General features: G+C 38.5%; 1 protein-coding gene across 1 annotated transcript; it reads left to right on the forward strand.

Moving 5' to 3' along the window:
- The first annotated feature begins 1,615 nt into the window (after positions 1 to 1,615).
- Swip-1 (EF-hand domain-containing protein D2 homolog Swip-1) lies at positions 1,616 to 24,342 on the forward strand. The gene is made up of 4 exons (XM_065222960.1): positions 1,616 to 2,357; positions 22,888 to 23,052; positions 23,121 to 23,282; positions 23,367 to 24,342. The coding sequence occupies exons 1-4, from the start codon at positions 2,188 to 2,190 to the stop codon at positions 23,452 to 23,454; spliced, it is 585 nt and encodes a 194-aa protein (XP_065079032.1). The 5' UTR covers positions 1,616 to 2,187; the 3' UTR covers positions 23,455 to 24,342.
- The last annotated feature ends 1,990 nt before the right edge of the window (positions 24,343 to 26,332 follow it).

Raw genomic sequence — 26,332 nt, forward strand, 5'->3', positions numbered from 1 at the left:
GCGAATGTCAATGAGCAAAGGACGCAACATGAACATAACCTTTTATAGAATAATGCACCTTCAAGTCATGTTTCAATTGAAGTTGCAGTTGCTTGCATTCAGCATATGCGCACGAGAAATCTGAACGATGACTAAAAATGCACTTGGTTTGAATGGCTACTTCAAAGAAAATAGAGTTTATATTAAATTTGAAAAATATTTAGATATCGAGACAATTTATTGAATTGGAAGTTTCTCAAATAAAGCTAATCTTAAACAGTAATGACTCGATTTTAAAAATTTTAACATAAGCGTCCTGATGAATGTGGGCGTCTTAGTGGAATACCTGTATAATGAGAGAAAGAGAGAGAAATAAGTATTAGTATTTTCCATTTATTCGTTACTCGTTTTGTTTTGCGTTATTCTAAATCTTTCTTATTTATCTTCAAGATATAATGAAAAAGCGCATGGACTTCGTAGAGAATTAAAAAAGATTTTCAAAAAGGGGGTTGAATCGGGTCATTACAGTATAACGCAAAGAATAAAAAATTCACGAAGATATTGCATAACATTAGCATTACGGAAACATTTAAAATTACGTCACATAATGGCAAACTCCAATAAAATTATACTGATACAGTTCGATCTCGATTTTGACATGCTTCCATTTTCACGTGCTAAAAGCAACAGTTCTCGTTTTTGACAACATAAAAACATGAATTTCTGAAAGTATTTCAAAATTACTTTTTTTAATAGCTATTCCTAATAAAATTTGTATGGTTATTTTGCTTAACGACGTGTTCAGCGTATCATCCAAACCAGTTGTGGAATGGTTCAATCACTTGGGCTATCGTTCGAGTATAGTATTATTATTGGGATGCTACTTTGATTAAATGGCTCATTTGGGGAGTACATGTCATAAATCATAATATCAAATACGTAATTTTTCCTCTCAATTTGGATCTTTAATTTTGAAAGATTTATCGATTTTTATACATCATCTGAAAGAGCTTCGTTTTCTGAGCACAACGATATTTTTTTGAAACCATAGATTTTCATCTCGATTCATAAATCAAGATTTAAAGCAAAATATTAACTTCACTGTTGACAGCTCGTTACCATACGAAGTCCTATCGAGGGGAGCAAAGATAGTGATTTTTGCTAATGTAACCGCACTTATTTAAAATAGTTTCAGTGTACCAAAATTTATGAAATTTTGGATTTCCGATCCATTTTTAATGCAAATTACGAATATGCAATTACCTTAATACCCAATGACAGATGAAGCTCTGTTGTGTTGTCAAAATCTCACTGAAATCTGAAATAAAAAAAATATTCTAATGTTTTTAATATCGCAATCAAAAAAAAAAAAATTTACCACGATCTTCAGTTAGAAATTAAGTCACGATTAAGTAGTAAGCTGGCTAAAATAAAAATAAATTTTACCATTTTGTCCATTGAAGAAGACCTTTACTGTGGTTCTCTCTCCATCCACTTCAAAGGCAACGCATGATATTTATAACTACTCTCTTCTCTGCTCAACAGTGCAGGAAACCTTCAAGTTCGGAGAGCACGCATGCATATCCGTCGAGTCGCGGAGAAGCCGTTAAAGAGACGGTGTCGTTTGAATTTTCAGTTTTACTTCTACTTTCAACAGAGACGGTAGCTCGGAACTGGTTCTCTTGTTTTTTTGCACCTTTATCATCTTAAAAACAGTGCTCATACTACCGCTCTTTACTAATTCTCACAAAAGCTCACGGGTCAGGCAATCAATAGTAGGCTAGAAAAAAAACACAGCCTCCCTTGTTCAAACGGTACAAGCTCAATAGTAATACGGCGTAGTAGTATTTAAATTTGCATACACGAGCGTGCAATCTCCCGGTGCTTACAAACAGGGGAAACAAGATAAAAAGTGCAACAATAATAAGTCAGCAAGGTTCATCCTCATCATCGTATGTGTCGAATGCAATTTAATTAAACTGCATTCATCTCCCCATAAGAGCGAAGAAGAACCGATTTGAATAAAATAATTGGGAAAATCCGAACAATAAGTGAGTGAAACCGTGATTGTGTTTACTGTGGGTATCGCAGTAGGCGTGTTTATCGTGTACTATCGGTTTCCATTCGGCTAGTGAAAAGGAGCCATAGAGTGGTTATTGATCTTCTAACAAAAGCGTAAAACAGAGCCCAGGGTAGCAACATTAAAAAATGTCAGCTGACGCAGAGCTCTTCTCGGTCCTGAACCGTCGTCAGCAAATCAACACCGCTCTGGAAAATGGAGAAGAGGTGAAACACACTTATCGTGTCGTCAACGTCTACACCGAGTTCCACGAGTTCTCGCGGAAGGAAATTAAGGACTATCAGGCGACGTTCTCCAAGTGAGTGCCTATAATTTTCCGTTTCATCTTTTCAGTTGCTTCACTTCCTGTCTCACCTCAACAGCCGTAGCCATACTTTTGTGAGAAATGACAGGATACGAGACACAGCTGGTCATGGTAGCTAGAAATGCTTTGGTTGTATCTTCTAGTGGACTGCTAAGGAAAGGCCAAATAATAGAGTATTGTGTTAATTTTTGGCCCTACCCAAGTAACGATGAAGCCCGCTAATTCACCAAATGAAATACAGCCTAAGTTGACAGCAGACAAAACTTTCGTACAAGAAGCCACGAAAAATGTAAAATTAATTAATATGGGGACCTTGCGTAATGGTTAGCGCTCAAGGCCACGAGTTCAAATCTCATCCCGGAGAAAATGACCAAAAATGTGTTGAGGTGACTGTAATAAAAACAAAACAATCATCATCATCATCATCATCATCAATCGTAAACGTTGAATTTTTTTTTCCATTTACACAATTGAATCTTGCTGAACTTCAAAGAAAAAATATAAAAACTGACAATGCGAATGTTCGGTCGCACCATCGCACCATGTCTTTATTTTTAAATAACTGAAACTTAAGGTAATTTCCTGTGTCTCTATAAACATAATTTTACTAATTAAATTCCGTGAAATGTTGAGATTATGTTCATCCCTGATGGTAAATTTATTGTGCATCGAACCAGTTGCATCTATTTCAGTAAGGGATACCTTATATTTCAGATTCCCTCACATCTCAAGACTGTTGAATTAAATTTTTATAATACTTTGGATTGCAAAAAAATGATTCCCTAATAGATCATAACAAATATTTAGAATCAATATATTTCATCGGTTTTAGTTATTGTACACACTTAATTTTTTTGCCGAATCTCGGCAATTTTTAACGAGATTTGCACACCCGAGTGGTCAGTAATCTGATTTATTGAGATCTCAGCAAAAGTGACGTTTGGTTGCTGAGTCTCGGAAAATGTTTTGCTGAATCTCAGCAAACAAACGACATGTTTGCTGAGATCTCAGTAAAACTGATTGTCGAACGCTCGGCTGTGCAAATCTGGCTGGCTGGCGAAAAAAAAACTAAGTTTGTAACATGGCAGCTGGTTCTATTGTTTTGACACGCAGTTTATACCCTATCAATCCACAAATCTGCTAATTGCCATTTATGCATTAATATTACATTCAGACTATACTAAACTAGACTAATAAATTTTACATACAGCATATGATATACAGATTTTGTCAGCCCCCTTTTTGAAAATCTTGTTCTACGAAATCCATGCACCTTTTCAGTGGAATTGTTGCACCAAAGTATACCCTAAGCGTCCATCTTGAAGCTGATGGAGGACGATTCGGAATTCCGGTTATGTGAAATTATTGAAAGATAAAAGTCTGATCAAAATCGGGTAATTACTGTATTACGTAATATCAGTCTGATCGTATAAGGTTGGATGCTTATATTAAGTTTGGAAATTCTATACGGCCGCTATTCGTACAACCCATGTAAAAAGGAATTCCACAGGACATGAGACTGTTGTGCGAATGAAGGCAGTTTATTAACCTTACATTGCGAAAAGGGCGATTAGCGGGCTTGTTGGTAACATGAGTAAATCAAATTTTTAAAGAGGAAGTGAAAAGTTAAAAGGATAAAAGGATTAACATTCTAATCTACACATTTATAAAGTGTACTGATTTGCAATTACTTATGCAGATAATACACATAAATATGAGCATCAAAATCCAACGTATTCAAATTTGAAAGCAACACTGACCCTAGTGGTTTTGGTTTAATTTGAACATCTCCTATTGTAATTGCACACTTAGAAAATATCATGCAAATGTAGGTATCCTGAGACTTGCATATATACACTCAATCTAGCTCGGTAAACTCTCCAAGAGCCTATTATCTCGGCATTTAGGTTAGCTGATATCTCTGCAAAATGGCTTTTTGTTAGCTGAGATCTCAAGAAAAAATCTAATGTATTAGCTGAGTGTTGGCAATCGTTTTACTGAATCTCAGCAAAATAAATTGCAGAATTACTTGGCTGTTCGAATCTTGTCAAAACAAATTAAGTGTGTACGAGCGTCAATTTTGACATAAAATTAAGCCATAACAGATGCGAAATTCAGCTCATTGAAACGAACATTTTTCGAATAACGAACTTTTCAGTCTCGCAGCACTTAATTCTCGCGCAACACGAGAAAAGGGCCTATCATTGTTGATTGATTCTCTTCATCGATTTTCTCTTTTGCGAATAACCCGACTGCAAATGAATTTTCCATTGAGTGTGTTGTTTCAGGCGCATGCTAACATCATCTTCTGTCGAACTGTCCTGCGAGCTTAGCGAGAAATTCGGTTATGTTGCCGTCGTAAACCAAAGAGAAAATCGATGAAGAGAATCGATCAACGAGGATAGGCAATTTTCAAATGTTACGCGAGAATTGTATATGACAAGTTTGTTTACGTCTCTTCCTTTATGTCAAAAAGAGAATCCGTCACGTGCATGGTGGGTATATAAATGGTGATACAGTTTTGTCACTAAATAGGCGAGGAGGTCGCGGGGGGGAAAAGTGCGGTTTTAAAGCAAATTGTAAACAAACTCGGTCGCTGTCCCATACAAAAATTCAACATGGCTGAATAATGAATTTGACACATTAGAACACCTATATGTAGTCACCTTGGTCACGTGTAATATTAATTATTTCTAAGTGTGTGGTCATTGCAAAGTGGTTAAGTATTTATTAAATTATCAATTAGGCATTCAATTGGTGACATACTTAACTAACACACATAAATTATTTATTTAGAATTAATAGCAATCTAATTTTAGAAGAACAAACAAACCATTAATCTCTGTACACCGTATTATGAAAAGTATTATGAAAATATAAGTGATTAGTTACCATTTCCACTAAAATTTTTTCACAAAAACGTAACTGGGACCGACTTACGGTGAGCGGCAGTTCATCTCTATGCCATTCATGTTTTTCATTACCCATCTTGATGAATCCAAGTAGGGTAGGTGTATCAGTTATCGTTATATATTCCTGTTATGGTATGTTTCAATTATGACCTATAGGAATTCCATTGGAACACACCATAATAGGAACGTATAGCCATAGCTGGTGCACCTACCCTATAGCCGCAGGATAAAATCAATCGACTTTGCCAAAGGTCACGTTTCTACGTACTATAGTCGTCGTCTGCGTCGGTCGGGAGGAGATTCGATGTGCCTCTTGCTTCCAGATCCTTCTTCACCTCTCTGCACCGTGTTTCGTTTCACAGTTGCGCTTACCATACAATCACATCAGGATCACATGCTAGCCATGTTTGTTTTGTACGAATGTGTTGGTGTGTAGGTGAGTAGGAAGAACAATAAAGTCTGAAAGATCGTGGTTTGCAGATTTGCAACGCTGGAAAACCTGTTTGCAGTGATTAATTTTCGAATCACTTCAGTACTGAGCCATCAATGCAGCCATGTGTCCCTACACAGCAGTGCAATCTGACTGAAGAGAATTTTTGAACCAACAATGCAAAGGAACCGGAAGTCGAAAAGATTGAGTGAAAAATATATTGTACCAATCGAATACCAAATTTGCCACAGTATATTCCATACAGAAGCTATGTGCATTCCCTTTTCTGAACAGGAAATGGAAAACAAAGCATAATTGATTACAATTCAAATTGTTTTTACATTGAGCAATCACTGGCCTGCTGCGACTTTTGCAACGCTTTGGCCTTAGCGTACTGCAATTCTCTACTGCGCTCACCGCAAGAGTTGATTCTATCGATTACGCCCTGCAGGGTTTCCCTTATGTGGTGTGGTTTATTGTGTCACGTTTTGGTCTCCTACCCGTCCAACGTCTAACGCATGCACATAGGCACATCGCTTCGCTTCTAATTCGATCGATACATAAAAACTGACCTTTCACCCAGCCATCGCGAGCCAGCTGATTTCATACCAAGAGCGCATCACAACCCACACGCCTACCCATGTCATGAATGAGCGTGAAGAAGGTCAACTAATCCGCTTCTCGTTGACCCAGAACAATGCAGAGCAAATCGATTTCGTATCCGGCGAATAACGCAATAACCGAAATGAAAACATAGGTATTCGAATTTGTATCGGAATGACGAGCAAATTCGTGCAATGGTTTCTTTTCGTTGTTTATGTTTGTTTATCGTTTAGAACGACCTTCGGATTGCGTGCTAAACTGGAATCACTCCACCATAAGAGTGCTTTGCTAGATTCCAAACTCGCGTACGTTCGCTCGGTTATGTGTGAGAAATCTAGGGTGAAGGTGAACCAATCCGACTGGCTTAGTTAAACCAAATCAGTCAATTGAGACGTAGCTACTGCTGGTGCTTATATCTAGTTGCCTTGCACTGGTAAGCTCGAAGCAATAATCTTAATCTGACTCGATTAATTTAATGAGCATCAAGGTTCTGAAAACAAGCAGGCAGCTGTTATCTTATGAAATCCAGAAATGATGAAGTGAGTTTGCTATGTTTATGCTGTTTTCATACTCCTACTTCATACTTGGGAAGGTGGATTAAATTTCATTTTCAATAATGTATAAAAGCATTCGCTTTAATTACTAGGTCACACTTGATTCGTACAAATACCATCGATACACTTCACGTTTTCATTTGTGTGCCATCGATGTTCCATTGACATTAACTAAAGCGTTCGCACAAATAAACAATCTCGATCCGTCAGCAGTGCATACATTTTTATACATAAGTGGCGCATTTGTTTTGCAGTCCATACGTTGGTAGTCACGAAGCCACCAAATGCTCACACGCAAAACAAAAAAAATTCTCACACCAAAACAGACTCACCTGTTCAATAGTTTTCCCACGTACCCACTCGAATGGCGATGATGGCTCCGATGATCGTCGCTTACTGCGATGAGCAGGAATTTTATGCAATCAATCGTCGACCGACTAACCCGCATGGCATCTCCTGCCTACCAGACCTTCTCGTTTGAACAGCCTTTTGCCTTTCTTTCACCAATCGACTGGCATCAACTGGAGCCGCTAAATATGAAGTGATTATGTATCAATTTGGCTCCATACCAAAATTGGCTGGCACCGTAGTTTAAGCGCGTAATCTATCAATTTCAGTAGCTCGTGGAGAGGACCTTATCGAACCTTAAGCATTTTTCGTGCTGTGAAGGTTTGAAGTGTTTCGTAATTAAGCATGTTTTCCATACAGAGACACAGCGAACGCAACAACGTAACATTCATAACCTCTCTCGATTGAAACCTAACCCCTCGAATGACAGGCCACCACAGAAAGCCGAGTTTGACGGTTGAATAATTGGAAAACAAAAACTATCTCCATCTTGGCTACTGATTAGGGAACAATGCGTGACACTTTTTGGAAGCAACAAAGCGGCTCCATACGGTTGCAACACAATGACCGTGCACAGCAGGCTGGGCATCGGACAAAGCAAGCGAAACAGGAAGAAAAACGTAGTTCACATATGGTACCAGCACGCATATGGTATCTAATCAACAATGCGGTTGGTCACCACGTCCGCAGCTTGTACTTAAGAGACCCAGAACTTGGTAATGCAGATGTAGATTTCCTGTATGCATTCAAAATTTTATTTTCTTGCTGCTTACATCAGCATGTTTACTGCATTTCGATTACCTACTGCGTATTAGAGTCAATGGACCTGTCACTGATACATGAAGAGAATACCAATATCATTGACATGTGCTTTCGAAGCAATATTTTTTGTTGCCAATAGATGCATCTCTTGGCACATCGAGTATGTCATGAATTTAAACATAAACACACAGACTGAAATTGTTGCAGTATGTAAGTATGTTCCCTTACTTGCTTTTCTGCACCATATTAATTTCTTACAGACTTACAGAAAGCTGCAGTAACCTACACCAAAAGTTAAAAAAAAGCAAGTACGGGAACGTACCTAGTGTGGTTGTAGATTTGCCGAGCGATAATTAGTGTTAAAACGATGCATTTGACTAGTTTAGTCAACTGAAAACAGGTGGTGGCTGGTTGAAACAGGGTTAGGTTCGCACGTAATCTCTCACGCGGTCATAGATGATTCCAGATAGACAGACGTAGCTTAAAATTGGAATATTCAGACACGCTGCTCTCTCGCACTGGAGATTGCATAAGGGCCCGTACGTTGCTGATGGCAACGGTTGTGGGGAAGTAACCCTGATACGTGCAGCGTCATGTATTACGACGAGGTTGACGAATGGATGATATATGAGCAAAACCTTGCAGGTTTTTCTGTCTCCCTGTAAGTCACGCGGTTTTAATAGCCCTTGACTGTGCCGGCCCGTAGTATCAGTTACCACTGCTAATTGGGCGACCCATTAGAAAAATATTGTTTTCCCTGCAGTCTATTTTTCAACCAACCACTTAACGTGATGTTGTGCGAATTGGAATTTATATGTGGCCACTAGTCGGACAAAAAAGAATCGACATACATCGGTTGCTTTTAATTAATTTGCGATCGGTTTTACGGCCGATGCTTGCTTGGTTAAATATGAAAATCACAAATTAACATTCAATCGCGCAGCAAACACGACGAGCACATTTGATGTGTCATTAATTCAGCTGACCTTGAAACAGTGTGTTATTTTTCGATGACGGGTATAAAGTGTGAAACGTACCGCCTTTGTACTAGTAATATTTACAATCTCAATGAACATTTCAAATGTTCCTTTCTGCTTTGATCGATTCTCTTCATCAATTTTCTCTTTCTATAATAACTCAGCCTGTCAGATTTTGTCAGCTCCTCCGCGCATCAGACTTTTATTTTTCGATAATTTCACATAACTATAATTTAAATCTTTCTCATTTATCTTCAAGATGGTTGTTAAAGGTATACTTTGGTGCAATAGAACCGCTGAAAAAGCGCAAGGAATGCGTAGAACATATGAAAAGATTAAAAAAGGGGCTGACAAAATCGGATAATTACTGTAGAACTATAGTATTTCCAGGGGGCGATCCACCTAGGCTGAATATTAGGGAGGGTCATCATAATTATTTAATCAAATGGAAAAAAAACAATATTTTTTTGACGTAGGACTACGTCTGTGATTTCTATATGGGCGTACACTTTGTGAAAACCGAAAATGGAACATGTAACAAAATTATGAAAGATTTTGAACGTTAATAACTCAGCTGCCCCTGGACGAATTTCAATAATTTTATCACCAATCGACTAGATATATTTCTACGCATCTGTTAAATTTAAGACTTTATCATTTTTCCAAAATATCATTATTGAAAATTGCACGAATGTGCATCTGTTGCTTTGATAATTAAAATTTCACAGATACACAGATTTCAAAGTTAAATTCCATCCGGTCTCACCAAACGGTGTTTATTCAATGGAGTGGTGGTGTTCTCCAGTACACAACAAAAGGCTCCCCGCAAGCAGCTAGCTACCAAGGCTGGCCTTAACCGCTGATCGGATTTTGGAACTCACCGTATGTGGTGTTGTCCGGTGGGCGCGACCACCATAAATTTGTAAAAGAGTATTTTTTTTTTGGATAATTGTCAAGGACATCAATCGGATGTCAGTTCCCATATCAAGATAGAGCTGGAATTAGGGCGTAACAACTTTTGTAAACAATAACTTCTTTCGATGATGTCTTGAAAGTCAAGGCTCGCTTACGCAAATCAACATCACCATCAGGTAGGGTAAGACTTCCTCTAGCCGACGGTAATGTTGGTTGGCGTAAGCATGCATTGAACTTCTAAAAATCATCGAGAGAAGTCATTGTTTACAAAAGCTGTTACGCCTAATTCCAACTCTATCTAGGTATGTTTAAATTTAATATACCATGTACTTTAAGGCAACATTGGGGGTGTGATTTCAAAAACCAAAGTCGGTCGCGGCATGAAAGTGAACTGATTTTGATCCAGAGATGATGAATTTTACTTCTTTATACGCCAATCGATAGGAATTTTGTCTACGAATCTGTTACAATTAAAACTTTATCATTTTTCAAAATGTCACTATCGAAAATTGCACGAATGTGCAACTGTTGCTATGATAATTAAAATTATCACCGATTGCCTGCGAAAAGCAATTTGCCTAACACAGATTTTAAAGTTTAATTCCATTCGATCTTACCAAAGGGTGTTTATTCAATCACCGCGTGGTGAGTGGTGGTGTTCTCCAGTACACAACGAAAGGCTACCTGCAATCAGCGAGCTGTAGCCTACACGAGCATCCATAGAAAGAGGAAGAAGCTGCACCACTATTGATCGGAATCAGTAGCTCTTCGTAAGTTGGTGTGGGCCATCTATATCAAGTGCGTCATACTAAAGAGTATAAACAGAGAGAACCCCGCTCAAATTCCTATTCCTACACAAAACACAAGCTCCTGCTGCAGTTAACAAATAAAATTTATTTGGGGACGATTCGTTGTAACCCGGCTTTCCGCATGCGTTTGAAATTTGTATAGAAAGTAGTATGGGAAAACTTGCTTTTTTTCATTTTCATGCCTAGGGAGCACAACTTTGCTTGAACCATGTAACTAAAGTATAGCCCAGGAAGTGCCTAACAACTTTGCCGAAGGATGTACGGTGCTATAATGTCTCTAAAAAAAGATATCGGTGTTTCAAATTAAATGCCAAAAATCACTTTTCCTGCCAACACCTGCCGCTGTACCAATGGAAGTCAGATTAAAAATTGCAATAATTTCGGAGTTTGCGGCAGTGTTGGCAGAAATCGTGATTTCGCGACATTTAATTCAAACCATAAATATTTGAAGTTATAAGTTTTTTTAGAGACAATCTAGCATCGTACATCCTTGTTTATGGTTAGTTGCATGGTTCTAGCGAAATTGTGGTCTCTAGGAATGAAAATGCAAAAAAGCAGGTTCTCCCATACTGATTTCCATACAAATTTCAAATGCATGCGGAAAGCCGAGCTACAACGAATTGTCCTCAAATTGTGCACAGTTGTTTGGGACCCCAAATTTAACCAAACAAAGGTTGTTGTCGCTTGATGAGGTCATGTTTGTGTTTTTCCATATAACGGTTAACGATGAACTACTGAATATATCCACTTTTTTTTTAATTTAAATTTTCTTGATTTGGATTTGAAAACAAAAGTATCCGTTCCGTAAAACAAACAATTTTGAGCGCAAAAAACACTATCTTTTACATGTATTAGTTTATCAGAATACTAAATGTTGGTATTTAGAAATATTTGATGATATTTTAAAACATATGTTGTCTTGCTTCTTCTTTTTCTTCGCATTTCAAGCACAAATCACATAACCAGTGGAAAATATCCATGTGAATTCCATATAACTTTCATGTGATCCCATAATTGGAAATTGCACTACTAAATCACATATATCACAAATCACAACATATCTATATGTTTTCTCATGTAGAGTTTCTTATGCTATGTGATATTCAGATAACAATCATTATTTTTGTTATTGGAAAAATATTATGTGAATAGAAACTAAGTGAAAACTTTTTTTAGTGTAGATGCACAAAACTATACGTGAGACCAGGGTTGCTTCCACTCACTTGCTATAAAAACTTTTTTTCGGAATTGTGCGGTCGTTGGATGTTGTAGTGATGATTGGTACTTGTGAGTTGCAGGAAGGGGTTGTAAACTAGGTGTTTGACACATGAGGCCTGTCATTATTTCTTTCAGTTCATCACAGTCGGCGATTTTACGATTCGTAAGCGCTCACTCTGAGTGAACGCTCACGAGTCGTGAATTCGCTGATTGTGACGCACTGAATGCGAGATTGACAGGTTTTATGTATCAAATACATGCTATCCTAGCCCTTCTTGTGTCTGGCAAGTACACAGTATTATTGTAGCATCCGGTGGTTCCATAATTTCGAGAAGCATTTTTTATAGCGAAGTGAGTGGAAGTAACCCTGCGTGAGACCTCGCGATGCCTTTTTAAGTAGTTGTGTTGTGATATCGCGATGCCTTTTTGTTTCTTCTTCTTCTTCATGTTTTTATAAATGGACGTTGGACTTAAGTGTTCGTGAGATTGTGCTTGGAGATCTTTTTGTCCAAGTTGGTGTGGCACAATTCTTTATGTTCTTATTATTATGTTTTGAGATTGGAATTGAGGATTTTGGCTTCATGTTTAATGCAGATACGAATATACAAATACCTCAATGATGAACCCAATTTTCGTCCGTTAAGTGTCTCTAAAAATGTAATTCTGCCAACAGTTTTTTTGATCCGTTATTCAAAACTATCAACGCCAACCAGGAAGAACAGTTTATATATAACGGCTAACAGCTCCAATGAACATTCAACTCATAAAACAATTTCTTCAAATCAGTATCATTTTCAATTCCACTGTCCAACGGCCATGTATGAATAAAATATTATCAAACGGTCATTCTGTTTCTATTATTTTATTGTTCACATGAAAACCATTCAACCATCCCAGCAGCTCCTGTTTACGCGGACAATACGATACAGCCGCCGCCGCCTTTGATTGCCGGAGTGATTGAAAGCAATTTGCTATGCTCAACCTGTTAGCGTTACGCGCGAGTGGAGGGCAATTCCTGTGTACGTATTTAATATGTGTGAATCATATCGGTACCTAAACGATGATGGTCAGAACACGACAAGAAGAGCACTACGAGGAGGAACTCGATAGCCTTTTGTGTGTTTTGTATGGTGGGTGACAAGGTTTGAAAAAGTGAAACACCTGAAAAACAATACATACTAGCGTGTGACGATTCTAAAACATCATCAAGAAAAAAAAGAAACAATAAATTCCGACAACAATCCGCCACGGATATGTGTGACCGTCAGGTAGACAGGGGCGGAAATGCTAACACTTTATACGCATTTTAATGGGAACGGCAAACGAACGACGAGACATGCCTGAGTGCCAAAATTGGTCACTGGTTTATTCGGTTCATTGCATAAGAGTAGACAAACTGGCTGACAAGTCGGTGGTGGCTAGCGGAAGAACACGTTAAACTTTGATCGTAAATACCTGCACAATATCATGCGGTAAACGACCATAGCAAGACTTTGAATGGGTCAGAAAAGTGAGCGGTTGAAATCGGTCATTAATGACTAATAATTGTACGATTTCATTTTGGAGTGCGATCCAATTTACTTCCACACTGATAAACCAGTCGATACCGAGAAATACGTGCCTACTATTCAAATATTTTGCAGGAAATTGAATTGAAAACTTCAAACACTACCAAAATGTTTGCTAAGCTGGCTGACTTTATCGATTTCATTTTTCCTCATTGCGCATGGAGCAATCTAAAAATAAAGATCCGTCCATCTGCGGGAGGGCAGTTTCGGACGGAATAGCATAAATCCAAACACAGCAAGCTTCCGCGTTGGGAGGTGTGTTGGGGGTGATTCAAATATGACGTCTATATGTTTATAGAGTGTTTTACTCCTCCCTCTTGTGCCACTCATGTTCACATACTTATTACAGGTAGTGACACAAATTACAACCCCCCCCCCCCCTCAAGAGTGGACGTCACTTTTGAATTACCCCTGGGCAGGCAAAGTTTCTACTTTGTTCACTCAAATGTTTGCGATATTATGCTATCGTTTTTTTAAGTAAGCTGATCATGTTTATGTTTCACTTTCGCCATCATTTCTTCAGTAAGCAGCCGTAGTCACACACGTCGCGCGGTTCACGATCACGGCATGCTTTACAATCCACGCAGTAGGCGGCATTCTGCTATCTTTGTACGCTACGCCACGCATGTAAACATAGCTGCTGCTGCGGTTCTTAGAAGAGCATGTCGGAGCTTCTGCGGCATGCGGTAATAATTCAGAGTTATTCGTATTATCGCACTGGATATGTTCACGGGTTATTGGCAAATCAAAGTTGGCTCCCGTGAAGAATAGAAGAACTATGAAAGTGCAACTTTGATTTGTCAATTCCGTGGTGGATTTTCCAGTTGGTTCATGACATCTTAAAAAAACGTTAAAAACGGGGATGATTAACATATTCGCACCACACAGTGCTCACACAATTTCTAATCGGGTCGTAATGATCTTTCTAAAATATTAAGTCATTCTGTTTGTTGGAAACTAGTGACGCATAGACATAAGACTGAAGCAAAATTTGAAATTTTCGCTCCACATTGCTTAAACGGTTACAAATTGGGTCCTGCTTAGCCTCCCAAAATTATAACTACTTTAGTAAGAAACTGATTTGGCACAAACCATTTAAACTTTATATACTAAAGGGTGATACGGTCAAAATTTGGTCAATATCAACTTGACGTATTTCTTTCAATTTTGCATTTAAAAAACCTGAACACCCCTCATTTTGAAGGTGTGTGTGTGTAGAATGTTGCTCCTATTTTGATTTTGGAATTCACTCTTCAGTTGTCAAAATGCCGTCCAAGCAAGAAGAGCAGCGTATCAAAATTTTGCTCGCGCATCGCGAAAATCCGAGCTACTCGCACGCAAAGTTGGCAAAATCGCTAAAAGTTGCCAAATCAACCGTTACAAATGTAATTAAAGTGTTTGGGGAACGTTTGTCGACAGCCAGGAAGTCTGGATCGGGGGGAAATCGAAAACCGGAAGCCGCTGAGACGACAAAGAGAGTTGCCGGTAGTTTCAAGCGAAACCCTAACCTCTCTCTCCGAGATGCCGCAAATAAGCTGGGTGTATCGTCTACAACCGTGCATCGAGCCAAAAAACGAGCCGGACTATTGACTTACAAGAAGGTAGTGACTCCAAATCGCGATGATAAACAAAATACGACGGCCAAAGCGCGATCCCGGAGGCTGTACACGACGATGCTGACGAAGTTTGACTGCGTGGTAATGGACGACGAAACCTACGTCAAAGCCGACTACAAGCAGCTTCCGGGACAGGAGTTTTATACGGCCAAAGGAAGGGGAAAGGTAGCAGATGTTTTCAAGCACTGTCAAAGTTCGCAAAGAAATATCTGGTTTGGCAAGCCATCTGTACCAAGAAATTTACGTGAAAGAGTGTTTGAATAAACGTCTGCTGCCTTTCCTGAAGAAACACGGTTGTTCCGTACTGTTTTGGCCGGATTTGGCATCTTGCCATTACGGTAAAAAGGCCATGGAGTGGTACGCCGCCAACAACGTGCAGGTGGTTCCCAAGGACAAGAACCCTCCCAACACGCCAGAGCTCCGCCCAATTGAGAAATACTGGGCTATTGTCAAGCGGAACCTAAAGAAGACCAAAAAAACTGCTAAGGGCGAGCAGCAGTTCAAGGCAAACTGGCTTTCTGCGGCGAAGAAGGTGGACAAGGTGGCTGTACAAAATCTGATGGCAGGGGTCAAGCGTAAGGCCCGGCAATTCGGATTTGGAAAAGCGGAAGCCTAACTGAATATTTTTGCTGAATTTTATACTAATTGAACTTGAAAAAGAAATTTAATTTGATTTTTTAAATAAACGATTTCACCGATTTACACGCGTTTTCCCTTGACCAAATTTTGACCGTATCACCCTTTATGTGAAAACTTATGTTTTTGTTCATATGCATCTACCAATTCTCCACAGCACTATGCTTTTAAAAATGATAGCAGTAATTGTAGAAAATTTTCCCAGCTACAACTCTGTTGAAAACCACTTTTCAATCAAATGTAAGGATCAAAAGTTATGAATGATTCAAGTCACTGATGTCTAATGATTATGCTCATTCAACTGTACAGCAGGCAAAATTTGTGTTTCTGGTGCGAAGAATAGAGCACAAATATCATGGCTACTATGTCACACTGCAGAATACAGTGTTGCCTACAGAACAGCTGCTCGATCATGCCATAAGATAATCATTCTCTTAAACAATTAATAACAATTTAATTTGATATTTGGCTGAAAAACGATATTCCCTAAAGTTGTAGCTTAGAAAATTTCCCGTAATAATAGTTAGAGAAATTTCCGAAAAAGAAATATGGAATATGGGTAGAAGACAATGAACAAAAAGTTTGGTTTTCCCATAGGAATTCTCTTTGAATTTATTGAAATTTGCTATGAACTCTTTTCTAAACTCTAAGCAGAGATCCCTAGGAATTTCCTCAGAAAATTCCAGATTTGACCAGGGCCCCTATTATCTATCACCTGACTGTCTAGAACACTAAATAAGTTGAGAGCACGCAAAAAGCTAATCATGCGATATGCAATAAGCTTGAAATGCGAAGAAGAAGAAGAAGAAGAAGAAGAAGACTGACAAGTGACTGCAGTGTTTTTAGCAATTTGAATGACGAGTTTTGTCAATGGTGCTGTTTGGTAAGAATATTTTAAAAACTGCCCATAAGTACAAATATTACTTACGTTCACTGCGATTTTTCCAATACAAAATTTTACTGAAAATTTGTTGACGGAGATCTCGAAAAAAAAAAATCTTCCTGTTTTGTGCTTTTTTAACTCTCCTTTGATAGGTGTAAATTATTAAAATTGAGAAAATACTGTACTAAAGTACAATTTGCTTTTTGATCGGATTTTCATAAAAATTGTTATTTTTTACCTTTTAGTCTTAACCAGCGAATAGAAAATGTCACAAGACGACAAAATGGCAAGCGATCAACGAGTCAAATGATAACGTATTGTAAGTAATGGTAAGGAATAATGCCATCTAAAATTTCACTCTCAATTCCTTCCACCTTGGACGATGTACTAATCTTAATTTCAATCCTTCTTCTTTTTAATTTCTGCCTGTGTTGAAATCAAAAGCAGAAAATAATAATTCCAACTGTAAATAATGAGCAGTATAAAAAGGTTGATTATCCGAAAGTGAAGATGGAGATTTTTGTAATCCATTGAAAATATCGACTGAAATGTAACTTGAGCGTTTATTCAAAATATTGGATCAGGTTAGGTTTTTTTTAGACTAGGGCTGGTTCACCATCGCATAATATTGGAATAGCTACTTGATTGTAATATTCCAGATTTGTGCAGAATTTATAAATATTTTTTTCGAATATGGGCTCTAAACGTTATTTAATTATTTTATATTAGCTCCAGTGCAAAGGAATTATTTTAAATAAGACATTAGCAAAAATCACCATCATAACACCCCTCGGTGGGACTTTGTATGGGAGCAATTTGTCAGTTTAGTGTCAAAAAACGAAGTTGATATATTGCTTTAAATCCTGATTTATAAATCGAGATGAAAGTCTATGGGATCGGTAAGCTATCATTGTGCTCAGAAAACGAAGCTCTTTCAGATTATGTATAATAAACGATTTATATTATTTCAAATTAATTTACGAGTAAATTATTAAATAGCCGTATTTGCTTTTGTAAGCAAAGATCCAAACATAATTTTAGCTCGCCCACACAAATTAACACCTACCCTACTTTTTTTCCTTGATTTGTTTTCCGTGCTGAGCACCAATGCTACCGACGCCAGAAAAGCAGCTCCCACACCTGGACCCTACCTATCGACCCATCAACTCATGAACCGGGGACCAACGGCTTTACTTCCCTTCCGAAGGAAAGCGTGATCAGAGATTTTTTTTTTTTTTTTTTTTAATTCTTTATTAAAGAGATTTTTAGCCTTAGGCTAGTTCATCTCTACGTGATCAGAGATGTTATGTCTTGGAACATCCCGGCGGCGCCGAATGGGATTGAACCCAAGCCTGCTGGGGTGAAAGTTAATCACGCTTACCACTACACCATCGGCGCTGCTACACCTACCCAACATGATGGTGGTATTAATTTTCGTTTATAATAGCAGATACGGCTATTTGAAAATTAACTCTTGAATTAATAAAAGTGTCCATGTTAATTTTCATTAATTAATTCAAATAACTATGACTATTCTTCTAGAATATTACGCCCCAACTGTCACTCAATACCTATCTTTGAGCACTTCCACAAATTGAGTTTTCTTATCATGAGGTTCGTTCAAATATCACGTAACGCAAAGTATTGGGTTTATGAATACCCCCCCCCCCCCCCCCACTACGTAGTATTTGAACAGACCCTTGTCATTTTTGCATTTATATATTATGTAGCAGATATAATGCACATCGTTGTACCTCTACGCTAAAAAAAGACAATAAATATTTCAACTCGATAAATACCTTAACCGAATCAGAAATAGAGTCATGCTATAGCGAACATTTACGCACAAGGCTAAATAAATAAAAAGAGGAGGAAGAAACATGCGCAATCCCAAATTTACAGCCTGTAGAATAATCAAAACATTAAACGTTTATAAGCAAACGTTTAGAATCATTGAAAAAATCCCTATGGCGAGTCACGTCACTTTTTTGTCACTTATCTAGCACTGGAGCGATTCAGGACGTCACTTTTTTATCACTTTTCTGGCACGATGAAAAAAAAAATGAAGTGACGTGACGGTGATAATAGACTTCCTGATTTCGAAGCGTTTGAGATCTGTGCATTTAAAATGTAATTAACTTCAGTAATACACACTGGATGCTATGTTTATCGGTGTACAAACGTCTTGACTTCCTTCATCAGCTGCTTCGTCATTCTCCGGGTGAGATAAAGCAAATGAAAATAAATGGCGTAATTTTATCTCCGAGTGCGCCTAAGTCACAATAAGATAGATTGTATTTCAGTTTTACTCTCATTATCATTGAATCGTAGCAAATATTTACTCACTGGCTTGGTAACATATTACGCGGGTGCTTGAACGCACCAAAAGTTCAAGAACTTGTATCCAATTTCGAAAAGATGGAAATTGTTTTGCGTTGCTTAGTAATAGAATACTCATTACATTACATCTGTACATGAAACCGAAATATGTATTTACAATACTCAAGTTACCGGTCGAGGTAAAACAACAAATCAAAACAACATGTTGCAGCTATAATCGGATACTCGTGCTCGTGCTGCAATAAATACGCTTAACCGTATTGGTAAATAAAATAATGTGCGAGATCGTACAGAACGTATACCGGGTAATCGAAGCAATCATTGCTGCTGCTTTTTACCACTGCCTTGGGCAAGCGCCTCTTAAGTAGGCCTTGCCGTGGAAGTGGCGGACAAACATTTTTGCACTTGCCTCGAGTTGCGTTTCAAGGGCTCCTAAGGTGAATTTGAGCCGAGAAAAGTTTCTACACCACCAAGAAGATGCTCAGCATTGCTCATTCAAAATCATGTTCTTATTAATTCTCGCGGCGGCAGAATGCACTTCAGGTTTTTGTATGCATGCAAATGAAGTCGACCCGAATATCAAAAGCAAAAGCCAACAAAGAGCAACATTTCGGCAATGATTAGAGCCTACGCCGTCTCTAATTAATAGACCAATAAAGCCAATGTGAGTTTTCATCTCTCACTTTTCCTTTCATTTTCGATGTTTCTCGCTTTCGTTTCACGATGCGGCATGTTATTAGACTTCTTTTTTCACATCATCACATTTGCTCCAGTCAGTCATCAGGTACCTACTACCGTATGAGCCAATGTCGATCGATGTTTTTTGCTACTACCGTCAGCCACTTTGTTACATCTTACATGTTTGAAACATTTGTTCAGTAGCTTTCATTTCTGTTAATTGAACTTACTAAGCCCAAATGACGCACGCTAATTGAGTATTCACTCACTCACTTGTATAAGAGCATCGTCCGCCTCATCCCCATAGAAGAACAGTGGAAAGAGTCTTCATAAGTAATGACTCCTCACCTTGAAAAGCCGATAGAAACGAAAGAAGAAAAAAATCCGCTCGCAGAGACCATCAGTTTTTTTTTTCGAAATTGAAGAATTGCCCGGTATCGGCGATTGGTGATAATAATCGCTTTACAACATTGACCGTGACTTTTCCCTCAAATAATCATGCCTTGTAATCGTGCGAAAGGAAAAGATATTTCCAATGGAAAATCGATCAAGAAGATACAAACAATTCCGAGAGCAGTTCTATTATGCAATGCATCATAATTATCGATTTCTTTCATTTCATCCATACCGGATTGATCATTTCATAACCATTGGGCAAACAAGCGTACCAAATGTCTAAATACAGAGCACCAGAATAACCCCGTTTCGAAGGAAGGAAAAGAGTGAGTAAAACCACTTATGTTGTAGCTTTCGATTTCATAAGCATGCCGATCGATTGCCACTGAAATTTATCAATTAGTATTTTACAACTTGCAATTACCACCTATTCATTGTTTACAAAAGCGAAGAGAGTGTAAAATTTGAATGTTGTTGTATTTATGTTGATTGTGATTGGTTCAATCAGAGTGAATTCGAAGTGATCAATGATCGATTTTAATTGATCACCCATAGGGAATTGATAATTGTTGATTCACAGACAAACAGACATAACTCTTGCGTGTTTTTCATCGAACATGTATTTAACGGACAGCCTAAATTTATCTTAGTTGGCAGTACCACCGCATATGACGTTTACACACTACCGCCATCTGTTAACCGTACTGCCCATGAAAGTGTGCTCAACAGTTTTTTTTTTCGTTGGTTTGTTTTCCGTCGATCTTGTTTTCCGTACTGAGTGCCAATGCTACCGACGCCAGGGTGGTAGCTCCCACACCTGGACCCTACCTATCAACCCATCAACTCTTGGACCGGGGACGAAGGAAGACGCCTCAGAAAATCCCGGCGGCGCACGGGGATTGAACCCAAGACCTTTGCGGTTGCTCAACAGATGGCTGTAGTGTTTTAGTAACGATGTTTTACAGTGGAAAATATTAAATGTGTTATGTCTGTTTGTCTGTGGTTGAGAGATTACGATCTGATTTCTCTCGCCTACTTCGTTCGGTTGATGTTTTTTTTTGACTGAGTTGTCAAAACAGCATATTGGAATTGAAATAAATTGCATAGAATGGTTTAAGATGGATCTAAAAACATTTAGATACCTTTTATCAAAATGATTAATTATTATTCGTAATCGCAATAATTGAATTAATCTGGAGCTAAATTACATGCCACACGTGCGTATCACTCGTGGAAAGCAGAAACATTGAATAACGTTTATTTTATCTGCTTCCAATAACACCGATCCGAGCTTGCGATTGATTTCCACATTCACGTTTGCGGTGGCTGAATCGTCTAGACTGAGTCACCGATTTGCGGTGTCTTGCAGAATGATGGAATAAGCAAATCCCCTCTCAAGCACAAACAACACACTGGCACCGGCACGAAAGTGAGATGACGCCTATTGCTATTACTCGAGAAAGCCCAACGCCATATCGCAATCAACTGCTTACTTCCCTGTAACAGCTTTGATAGGTGTCTGTTTGTCGTTTCTGCTGAATCTACTTTATGAGTCATACCCCACCTCAGTACAATATGCGTAATTGAACACAGTGCCATGCCTTCCCCCATTTGAATCATTATTATTCGTTCGTGTTGATAACAAAACTAGTTACTTCCTTTGTTATTATCCTCATTACAAGTTTAAATTTTAGTGCAAGTGCCTTTTGGGTGTAACGTCCTCACGCCCTACTATGGATAGGTATGTAGTCAGGAGAACGTTCCATTCGTCAATCGCATAATAGCTCTTTGTTCCCGGATGGTGGGATATATGCGTACCTACTGTGATCAGTAAAGTACACTTGAGCAAAAGGGGAGAGACTGGTTAACCGGTGGTTGTTTAAATTTGTAATTATGTTCGCGACACTGGTGGACAAGTAAATACTTACCCAGTCGTGGACAGGATGATTCATTCATCACACAGAAGCGATAGACGCTATCAGGAGAATAGCCGTCCATGAAATTCATCGGTGTCTGCGACCCTGTCGTGGAGACATTATGTTGATTGATGAGATGCAGTTCACATAATAGAGATGAGAGGGATATTATTCGAAGGGATGGTTGGTTTGTTTTATTTATTTAAGAGACTTTCAGCCGTAGGCTGGTTCATCTCTGTTTTCGAAAAAATGTTGTATTTTTTGTATTTTTCGAAGGGATCGTTTCTTTGTCAGAATTGTTTCCATCGTTTCTTGGTTGTCTTGCAATTAATTTTAAAAAGTATAATATTTATAAGGATGGTTGTTCACGCAGGTGGATGGGCGGTCTAAAATCTCCCAAAAACTGTCCACGTGGTTTCTGGAGCCCTGCATTCTATGGGAGGAAACTATAATTGTTTGCGCCTAAATCATTAATTTCAGGTAAACTGTGTCTCCGGGAAAGTTTTTCCATTTGGTTCACCGGCTCCGTCAAAACCAGGCACTTATTTTTTTCAATTTGGAAAGCGGCGTCATTTCAAAAGATTGCCAAGAGTGAAATTAACCCTCACTACGCCATTTATTTTTAGTATGGCATTTGATATCAAGCTAGTGTATATAACATGATAGGCGTCTGGGCAGACTTACTTTCGTGATTCATACAGTTTTGCATTATAATAGGAATGAACTAATATTCATAGAAGCCTTTTGCAAGCATTTAATATGCTGATGATAAAACAAGTAGCAGCAAAGATTATATCCAACCTTCCATTTACGGAAGTTTCACATCACTTAGCAGGCGACAAACACAAACGAATCCTCGTGTCACATCATCTAACCATGACTCAGACCCGCCTCCTTTGACTGTGTGATTAACTACCTACTATTTAATCCGTTGCCGTTCTTCTCTCTACCCGTTACCTTTAGATATGACGTCGGCAATGATGGCTACCTGGATCTAACCGAGCTGAAGATGATGATGGAGAAACTGGGTGCCCCACAGACCCACCTTGGCCTGAAGGGAATGATCGCAGAAGTCGATGAAGATAACGACGGCAAGATTTCCTTCCGAGAGTTCCTCCTCATTTACAGGTGAGTGCTAAACAGACGTGACTCATTCGTTATCCGATGAATGCAAAGGAAAAATATTACCCTTACAGAAAAGCACGTGCCGGCGAGCTGGAGTCCGACTCCGGGCTTGGCCAGTTGGCTCGCCTCACCGAGATCAACGTCGACGAGGTCGGCGTGAATGGGGCGAAGAACTTCTTCGAGGCCAAAATCGAGCAGCAATTGATGACGAATAAATTCCACGACGAAATCAGGTTAGCACCGAATGGGAATTAAATTTTCAATCACGTTTTGTAATATTGATTGTTTTTTTTCCCTTATGCTGTATTTGTTGACAGGCAAGAGCAAGAGGAAAAACGCCAAATGGAGGAGGAACGGGTTATCCGACGGCAGCAGTTCCAACAGCGAGCTGCCGTTTTCCAGTAGAAGGGGAACCACAAAATGCCAAAGTGTGTGCGTTCATATTGCTTCTTTCGCTAATTAGGAATTCATCCAACGTGAAATAACGTGGACGCTTGTTTCAGTATAAATATTTGTAAATCTGTAAATGTCATAGTTTTTAACGCCCTAGATTACGATGTCTTTTAGATGGAAAGATGTGTCATTTTATTTTAATGATGTTTTAATCAACACTTCGGTTCAAACAGTTTGCTACAAAGAAGAAATAATCAAAAAACGGTTATCATGTTCTCAAAGAAAATCAATGTGATAGAGAAGGAATCAAAGGAAATGGAAGTGAAAGAAGCCTTACGCAAAGAAAAGTAGTTAGTTAGAGGAAGGGAACAAAAATGGCCATATGAGCGCTTCTGCTCGATAGAACCGCTGTTACAAAACACAAAGTATCTCTTTGGAATTCCACTATTTTATCTTACTTTTAAGTTTAAAATTATTTGATTTCACTTGCTTGCAACCACTCAAAAACTTGCTTCGTCCATTTTAAAAACGAGTTTAAAAAAAACTAGCATATCTAATCTTACAGTTGCACGTATTACAAGAGAGGACAAGTGAGCAACATACTCAACCTAAAAAAGGGATATATTTTTGATATCGAAGGATTTGCAATGCAAGAGAGTGGAATAGGACTATTAACAGTTGTAGGTGTGCCAGCGATGTAGATGTGAGCGTGTTTTGCTAGTGAACCGAAGGGAACCATTTATAGGTGTGAGTAAGGTAAATGTGTATTAAGCTTAGGAAACAGAAAAAAATCTGTAGCGTTTAAGTTGTTTTATCGAAAAGTATGTAGCCGTGGCATAATTGTACCGCAAAGTTACAAATAAATGTTCGTTTCATAAATTGCACTTATAATGGAAATGAGCACTAATTTGAAGCGTGGTAGTAGAAAGAAGGCATGGGTTTGGGAAATCGATGGAACTTTACACTGCACATAAATGCATAACAGTCCGCGGTGACTGTTTTTGGCAAAAATTAATCGATTATTAACTACCTGACTTTTATCCGAAACAAAATACCACAACGTCCACAAGTTGATTGTTCCAGCCATAAGATACCATGATAGAAATAATAAATAAAATGCGTTTTTCTCGGCTTGCTATTTTTCTACATGGGACTAAGTTATACGTTTATGGGCAGCACATGACATGCTAAGACTAATCAGAGAGAGGGTCGCAATTTTTTTCTCACTTGTATGAAACATTTTTAAAAACGTACTCAGCAGCACAGAGTAATCGTGGCTTAAACAAATATATACAACTGAGACTCTAACATCAAAATATGTCAGTTAATGTGTTTATTTTTACAATGATCCCTTCCCCAAGAGATCCACACCTCAAAAAAAAAGTCTGATAATTTTAACTTAAAGTACAATAAATTGACTTTACTTTTTACTAACATTTGAAATTTCAAAAATACGTTGAACTTTCGCTGAGATATGACTATTTGAATTTGGGGTCAAATTAACCCCAAGATTAAGACAAGGGGACTTTAATTTCAAAATCATTAACGAATTTGTTGTTGTTGCTTGGTGTGCATTATGCTGGCCTCGTTTTTATTACTTTATTATCGTTATTTTTAGCCGTCGACTAGTTCATCACTTGATCCTGGTCTGATAATCTTTATTGGTGGCATTAAACTGATGAGAAATGCCAAAGTATCTCTGTTTCGCTTTGCTATTCGATAAACTTCGGTCGCTATCAAATCAAATTTGACTGTGTGAAATGTGCGATTTTCTTTTTCAATTAACAAAGCATTTTATCCTAGACTTGCTGAGATTTGTCATTGTCATTGAATTATTTCACGCGATATTGACAACATTATTTTTGACATCGTCACTGGAAGCATTTACACCCCACCCCGTTGGCGTATCTAAGAAGGTCATATGGTATGCTTTGCTATTCCAGGAGCAGCCTGGACCGGGATCGTGTTAATCGTATTATATGTTTGCATAGCGAATCTATGGTTGGCTAACAAAATAACTCGAAAAATTCTACATAAAGGCTACAGAGTTCTTAAGCCGTTAAACCAGTTTTTGAAAATTGATCGGATATCAACCCGATATCGATAAATGGAAATCCGATACGATACCGAAACCGATATTGAAACAAAACTACATATATCGCGATAACAATAAACCTATGTTTTGCATATCCCATCGGAGGAAGCTGTGAAAGTGCATCTAGAGCACTAAGTTGAGAGCCGGCAAAACGCTCGCTACAGAAGCGTAAAACACCTAGAATAAAAAGAAGGAAGCTTACCTTTCAGACAGTCCGCACAAACCTATCGTAATCTGCAATCCTGCATCTGGAATCCTTTACCGCTTTCAGCTCTTCCAGGACAGCCGGATCTCTGTGGCCGAAACTGTCGATGTTTGTTGTTCATCAATTCATCAGATGCTGCTCCTCTGCACTCAGCTTCGCGTATTCCAAGGTTCAAGTTCTCGTTCAATTCTCGCAAAGCGCGGCTTCACTCACTCCCCCAAGACAACAGCTTTCCATCTTCGTTCACGCAATTTACGAACCCTTCATCGATTCTGCGGTACAGATCCTTCAGCGAGTACCTCCTGCGCCTGCTTGCTTTCATTCCAACTCGGATAAGAAAGCCCGATCGTTGGTCATATCTAGATAGAGCTGGAATTAGGGCGTAACAGCTTTTGTAAACAATGACTTCTTTCGATGATTTCTAAACAGTTAAGGCTCACCAACGCAAATCAACAACACCATCGAGTAGAGGAAGACCCCCTACCAGACGGTTATGTAGGTTTGCGTGAGCGAGCCTTGAGTTCCTAGAAACCGACGATAGAAGTCATTGTTTAAAAAAGCTGTTACGCCCTAATTCCAGCTCTATCTAG

This window comes from Ochlerotatus camptorhynchus, unplaced genomic scaffold (genome assembly GCF_037179485.1).
Source record: "Ochlerotatus camptorhynchus isolate MF236.1 unplaced genomic scaffold, CSIRO-AGI_Acam_v1.1 ptg000182l, whole genome shotgun sequence".
In the NCBI taxonomy this organism is placed as follows: Eukaryota; Metazoa; Arthropoda; class Insecta; order Diptera; family Culicidae; genus Ochlerotatus; species Ochlerotatus camptorhynchus.

What these genes read in the sequence shown, in the direction of transcription:
- Swip-1 (XM_065222960.1), top strand. Translation starts at nt 2,188, where the DNA reads ATGTCAGCTGACGCAGAGCTCTTCTCGGTCCTGAACCGTCGTCAGCAA. An exon ending in GAGTTCCTCCTCATTTACAG is followed by an intron (nt 23,053 to 23,120) that starts GTGAGTGCTAAA and finishes TTACCCTTACAG; the next exon opens with AAAAGCACGTGCCGGCGAGC. An exon ending in AAATTCCACGACGAAATCAG is followed by an intron (nt 23,283 to 23,366) that starts GTTAGCACCGAA and finishes ATTTGTTGACAG; the next exon opens with GCAAGAGCAAGAGGAAAAAC.